Consider the following 7312-nt stretch of genomic DNA (forward strand, 5'->3'; position numbering starts at 1 on the left):
GGACGTCACTTCCGCGACGGCTTACTTGTGGGCGCTGATGCCCTGTTGAGAGTGGTGAAAACGGCTGTTGGTTTGATCGGTTCAGGTGTGAACCGTGGGCGCTGGTGCCCTGTTGAGAGCGGTGAAAATGGCTGTTGGTTTGATCGGTTCGGGTGTGAACCGTGGGCGCTGGTGCCCTGTTGAGAGCGGTGAAAACGGCTGTTGTAGAGACCGGTTCGGGTGTGAACCGTGGGCGCTGATGCCCTGTTAAGAGTGGTTTTGAAAGAGCTGCTGCTGAACGTTGGCTGCAGAGTGTTGGTTGGCAGTTGACGTCTTGACAGGTTCACTGTTGATTGAGGTTGAATGATGATAAATAATGATTCTCGTTCAAGAAAGTGCCCGGTATGTATAGTGCTTGCCGTACCGACTATTAAACCGTGTTCTGCCGCCGCGTGCGGCTGTGTTTGCGTTCGGTATGACAAGTGGCTTTACTTGCTCAGTTTTAGGGTTACGTGTGTGGGGATGATGTTTTTGGACTCGTGAGAATCTCTTCTACACGTAGCCCACGGTCTTAAGTGTGTGGGACAACTTAGGGCCCTATAATGAGGGTGTGAAGTTGTCCCGGTCGCGTATTTTGCAAATGTAGGTACACTCAGAACCGGGTTGCTCTGATTGGTTCAATTGAATTGCCGCTATTTTATTTTACCGTACAATTGATAATAAAGTATTATCACCATTATCTATGATTATCACTAACATTATATCATATTATTATTTTTATTATTTAAAGATATATTTAGATTTTTACATTAATGATAAGAACGTTACCGTTTTTTTATGTGTTAAATATAAATTGTTAATTTAACTATTGACTATTTTTATATTGTAATTAGTACTAATTATTTTTTATTTTACAACCTATTAGGTAGTTAGTATTAATAAATAACGAAGAATCCAACAAATTGATATAATGGTAATTCAAGTATTTTAATAATATTATATTAATGTATTTTTTTTTTATTAATAAAATTATCCTCGGCGACATAGGCCATTAGGTTTATTAATATATTATTATATTTCATATTAATTAATATGTATTGAATAGGACACATTATACACAAAATCATTATTGGAGTACTTTGAAGGCTCCACATTTATGTTAGTTGTCTCCGAATGTCTATCTTCTAAAAATGAATTAACATTACGTACATATATGGATGATAAAGATGATGCTAAACGTTTTATTAGAAAATTTGGAAAATTTTATGATAGTAATTGGATACAAGGTAATAGGTTGAATAAAGGAAATAATAGTCGGTAAGTATATTTCATTTATGAAATTAAAAGTAAAATTTAACTATAGGTACCTGTATGTAAAAAAAAATATCACAATCATGTTAAATTATATACATTCTGAGTGGAGCAATGAACGTATTTTTTTGTGTTTGTCATCACGGTTTAGGGCAGTAAAACTGCTTCGATTTTCTTCAACAGTATCTTGTACTTGTTCGATGGGAAAGTGAATCTAGTTTGTGTATTCGGGAGGTCAAATTTTAAGTTCCCAATAGTTTTCAAAAGCGACGGGAAAAACAACATAAAAAAAAAAGGCGGGTAAGTGGATGTCGCTCTGCTGTACAGTAGGTTACAAGTGGGTCACTGTATAATGGATAGTATTAAATTTGAATTCAATGATATAATATCACTGTATAAGAAAAACGATTCCGAGCGGAGACGGTTTGTCAGTCTAGGTATTATAGGTATACTTATCTATAGTATTAAAAAAAAATTGACCTATAATAGGTATTAATAATAAATTCCAAATTAATCATATCACAATATCAATCAAGTAACGCGTTATACATCAACAACAAACCGTGGTACTATCATAGATATATAATAGTATACTTTAGAAGTTTCAAGTACCCACAAATAATATTATACAATCATTACAATCACAACAAAATAAATAAAATACTTATTCTAGGTTTTTTAATATGTAATTTCGTCCAAATTTGAACTTAAAATGACTATAAAAATAAACTGTGTAAATGTATTTTTTAGATTTTTTGATAACAGAATAAATTACTTACGTGGAATCTTGTCCTAAATTTTCAATTCTTAGATACAAAAGTTGAACATTTTATAAATTTTTAACAACAAAATAATTATTCAAATTACAATTTGATAAATTTTGTCAAAATTCGATCTTTAAATGCTTATAAAAAAAAATTGTGCCGATGTAATTTTGATATTTTTCAACTGCTATTGTAATAATATATCAGGAGCCTTGTATTACATTTTTACACTTTTTGGCCTAACAGATAAAACTTTATTGATATTTATAGAAAAAAAAAACTAAAAAAACTGAAAACTGACCATGTCCGTAAACAGTTCAAAAAGAGTCAAATTATTTTCAAAATTTTATCGTATATAGAAAATGCTAATTTAAACATTCAGTGAAATTTTTAAGTATCTACAATCATTTGTTTTTTTAATTACAATAAAATAAGAAAATCGTCACATGAGAAATCGAGCGAATGTTGTAAAAATATGAATTTCAATAGCTCATAAAAATTTAATTTGACTTTCTTGTAGACATTTTTTTTTGATAAAAGTAGACAATATTATGTGGAATCTTGTAATACATTTTCAAATCTTAGATTTAAAGAGAAAAATTTTTTTGAATTTTTATCTCAAAATAATTTGCTAATTTTCGTGATTTTTACATATTTTGTCAATTTTTGAACTTTAAATGCTAATAAAAAAAAACTGTGGCTAAGGATTTTTAATATTTTTCAAATTTAATTATAACAATATAGTAGGAGCCATGTATTAAATTTTAAAGTATTTTTACTCAACAAATAAAGTTTTATTGACATTCATAGAAAAAAAAAACTAATACAATTGAAAACTGAAAATGTCCCTAAACAGTTCAAAACAAATCAAAATATTTTGAAAATTGTATTATGTATATAAAATGGAAATATAAACAACCAGTGAAAATTTAATGTATCTACGGTTATTTTAAGTTACACCAAAAGCCAAAATCGATGTTCTTGAAAACAGCTTTTGCGTAAAAATTCCTGTTAATCCTTAATTTTTCTTTTGTTTTCACGGCGCTTTTGAAAACTATTTGAAATTTGAAATTTTGACCTCCCGAATGCACTAACTAGATTCACTTTCCCATCAAACAAGGTACTGTTGAAGAAAATCGAAGCAGTTTTACTGCCTACTGCCCCAAACCGTGATGACAGACACAACAATAAAAAAAAATTAAAAAATTAATAAAAAAATAAAAAAACACACATCATTGTAAAATCAATACATTCGTCGTTCCACTCAGAATCGAAAAAAATACTTTTTAACTTAACATTAAATTTGTAACAGTCCCACCTTTGTTAATATTAAAACCAGGTGTGTAACTAAATGTATATACCTAATTCTATAGTTTATAATTTCGGTCAGCCATTATTTACGACAGAGCGCGTGAACGGTTTATGATCGGTGCATATACATTTCTTGCAAACAACAGATTATAATTGCTTATATTTTTAGTTAAATTTCCCAAATGTAATGAAATTCTATAAAATCAACTTTCTTAAATTGTAAGGAAGTAATTTAATTTAATAAATTGAAATTACACTATTATAATGTTTTAAAATGCATAATATTTTTCAACTTTTTTATTTATAAACAATAGTAAATTATTTTTATTATCATAAATATAACATTTTTAGTACGATAAATGAATGTCAATACATTTTTTTTTAAATTTTTTGTTTCAGGATAAACGTAGCTCCATGTCAAAGTTATTTGGACGTTTGTTGTAATGATACAAAAATTACTTCAACAGAAAAGTATAAGCCAAGTAGTCCAGATACTACAGACAGTAACTGCGGTTGTGTTAGCCCCGAAGATTATAATAAAGAGCAAGATATTGACCATAAAGATATCACTAAAAATCCATCCGACGGCCATTATGAAGAATATACCAAGAGGCCATCTGATGGATTTAAAGGAGATTATACTAAAGACCCACATGTTAGCCATAATGAAGAATATACTAAGAAGCCATCCAATGGCCCAAAAGATGAATATACTGAGAATCCATACGACGCTCATAAAGGAGATTATACTAAAGACCCACATGTCAGCCATAATGAAGAATATACTAAGAAGCCATCCGATGGCCCAAAAGATGAATATACTGAAAAGCCATACGACGTTCATAAAGGAGATTATACTAAAGACCCAAATGTTAGCCATAATGAAGAATATCCTAAGAAGCCATCCGATGGCCCAAAAGATGAATATACTGAGAAGCCATACGACGTTCATAAAGGAGATTATACTAAAGACCCACATGTTAGCCATAATGAAGAATATACTAAGAAGCCATCCGATGGCCCAAAAGATGAATATACTGAGAAGCCATACGACGTTCATAAAGAAGATTATACTAAAGACCCACATGTTAGCCATAATGAAGAATATACTAAGAAGCCATCCAATGGCCCAAAAGATGAATATACTGAGAAGCCATACGACGTTCATAAAGGAGATTATACTAAAGACCATCATGTTAGCCATAATGAAGAATATACTAAGAAGCCATCTGATGGCCCAAAAGAAGAATATACTGAGAAGCCATACGATGTTCATAAAGGAGATTATACTAAAGACCCACATGTTAGCCATAATGAAGAATATACTAAGAAGCCATCTGATGGCCCAAAAGAAGAATATACTGAGAAGCCATATAACGTTAATAAAGAAGATTATACCAAAGAACCACATGTTAGCAATAATGAGGAATATACCAAGCAGCCATATGATGGCCCAAAAGATGAATATACTAAGAAGCCGTATGACGGCCAATCAGGGTATCTTACTAAAGAACCAGCTCATTCGTATGAGGTGACAGACAAATCGATTACTCATGAACATATTAGTACGACAGAACCCTTCAAGACCTCTTACGATCACCAAGAACACTATAAATGTGGTGTTTGGAATAAATATGGAGTTGGTTTCAGAATTGGAAACGCAATGGATAGTGAATCTCAATTTGGAGAATTTCCCTCAATGGTGGCTATATTTAAAGAAGAATTATCGAGAGACGGTGAAAAAAAACTTGTCTTGCAATGCGGAGGTTCATTAATCAAAAAAGATGTCATCTTAACAGCAGCTCATTGCGTGATTAAGTAATTATTCACTTCTAATTATTTATACCGTTAATTAACAGCTAACTTTAAACAATTTTGAATAGGATATTAACACGTTTTATATAAGTTGTGTACACTTTTAGTAAATAATATTTTATTAATGACTACTCTAGTATCTATTAATTACAAGAATTTAACCACATATAATATATGGTGATATTTCTGTTCATGTAGGTAGTAAAATTAGCAGTGATTTTAAACGATTCTTAAGAAATACATAGTATTTTGGTAACAAGAATTGCTATTCACTTAGTTTAAATTATATTTCTAAATGTTTTCAAAAATTGATGTTTTAACTTTTAATACCGATGATTTTTTTTTTTAGGAGAGAAATCTCAACTTTGGTTGTTCGTGCAGGTGAATGGGACCTAAAAACAGAAAAAGAAATACTAAACCACCAAGATCGTAGAGTAACAAAAGTGGTTACTCATCCTGATTATTACTCAGGAGGACTTTATAATGATATCGCTTTAATTTTCACCGAACATTCGTTTTCTTTACAAGATAACATCCAACTCATATGCTTACCTTCAAAAGATGATATAATTATTAAAGATACGTGTTACTCAAGTGGTTGGGGTAAAACTGTATCTTACAATAATTATACTATTGTTAAGAAAACTGAATCGGGAAAAACTAGTATGTAGATATAGTATGTACTTGATAAAAAATATAACAATAATAAATGTAATGCTTTATTTTGTAGAAGAAACTGGTCAATACCAAGTCAGTATATTGAAAAAGGTTGAACTTCCAATTGTTCCAGTCGATAAATGCATGGCCGCTCTGAGGGCCACAAGACTTGGACCAAAATTTGTATTGCACGATAGTTTCATATGTGCAGGTGGTATAGAAGGGAGAGACACGTGTAAAGTAAGATAACATTTATTTACATTAGATTGTGACCAAGGGATCTTTGTGGGGGATATAAATATTTTATAGTTTGTTGAATCGATATATAATATATTTGGATATACCTAGGTACACTAGACTACACTTAAATTTAAAATCATGCATTTTATATATAAAGAACTGGACAGTTGAAAACCCTAATATTTTATAAAAACTTATTTTATATTCTTCTAATTATCTTCATAGACTCTTCACAAAATCTTATAACTAATAATTTATTATAATAACATTGTATATGTGTTTAAAAGTGTAATGAATCAACCTTATTTTAGATACAACAAAGTTTTATATTTATTTTGAGACCATTGACTAGCTTTCGTCAGGATATTCTTTTCACTGCGATAGTTTTATCATTGAACACATTTTTAAATAATATTATGTTTATATTAAATGTATTGACATTTAATTGTTATTAATATTAAAGATGTAATAAAACACTTGCATTCCAAGAACTATGACTATAATTATATAATAAACAATATATTTTAAAATATTTTCACTGACTAACTGATATTGTTTGTAGGGCGATGGCGGCAGTCCATTATGGTGTCCGTACAAAGATGAGCCAGATCGTTTAGTTCAAGTTGGTATCGTGGCTTGGGGTATAGGTTGCGGTTTGGCAGATATACCCGCGGCCTATGTTAACGTTGCCGGTTTTATGCAGTGGATTAATAACGAAATAGAAAATAGAGGATATTGAACGTTTCTGTTTTCAGATAGTGTGTATGCATTTTATTTACATTACTTTAATATGTGGAAACGTAATTTTCTATGGAAATATTAATTTTTTATATCAGATCTATTCAGGTTTTATACATTTATTATTGATAGTTTCGCTATCATAACAATAATAACTTTAAATTAGAGATACCATCATTACCATACAACTATAATTGGTTTTGTTTGGAATACATTATTTTTGACATTTTCAGTACCTATGTAACTATATTTATAATTTTATTTGAAGATTGTGTTATAATTACATTTGTAATGTTTAAATGTTGAATTATTACACAGCATATACTTATGAAAAATATATTTTATATTATTCAGCATAATATAATTTTGTTGTGATTTTTTTTTAGTATTTATTAATCGTTTTATTTGTTTCGGTTGTAAATACTATCGAAGTAAGGATACTTGCTGCCGTGCGGTTTTTATTTATAGTTTATTAACTATACTCTGTTCAAAATGAG

At 30.0% G+C, this 7312-nt stretch overlaps 1 protein-coding gene across 4 annotated transcripts in view; it reads left to right on the forward strand.

The window, feature by feature from the left end:
* The window catches only part of LOC100167585, a 10531-nt gene extending 3355 nt beyond the window's left edge, over positions 1 to 7176 (forward strand). For 3 of the 4 annotated variants that reach the window (XM_029488732.1, XM_029488733.1, XM_016808316.2), the window contains exons 3-6: positions 3765 to 5183; positions 5530 to 5843; positions 5911 to 6077; positions 6640 to 7176. In XM_029488732.1, coding sequence (XP_029344592.1) covers positions 3765 to 5183; positions 5530 to 5843; positions 5911 to 6077; positions 6640 to 6816 — 2077 coding nt within the window. In that variant the 3' untranslated portion in view covers positions 6817 to 7176. The remainder of the gene's footprint in view (positions 1 to 3764; positions 5184 to 5529; positions 5844 to 5910; positions 6078 to 6639) is intronic. The other variant, XM_016808317.2, reaches the window with a different exon arrangement.
* The last annotated feature ends 136 nt before the right edge of the window (positions 7177 to 7312 follow it).

This window comes from Acyrthosiphon pisum, chromosome A1 (assembly GCF_005508785.2).
Source record: "Acyrthosiphon pisum isolate AL4f chromosome A1, pea_aphid_22Mar2018_4r6ur, whole genome shotgun sequence".
Lineage (NCBI taxonomy): Eukaryota > Metazoa > Arthropoda > Insecta > Hemiptera > Aphididae > Acyrthosiphon > Acyrthosiphon pisum.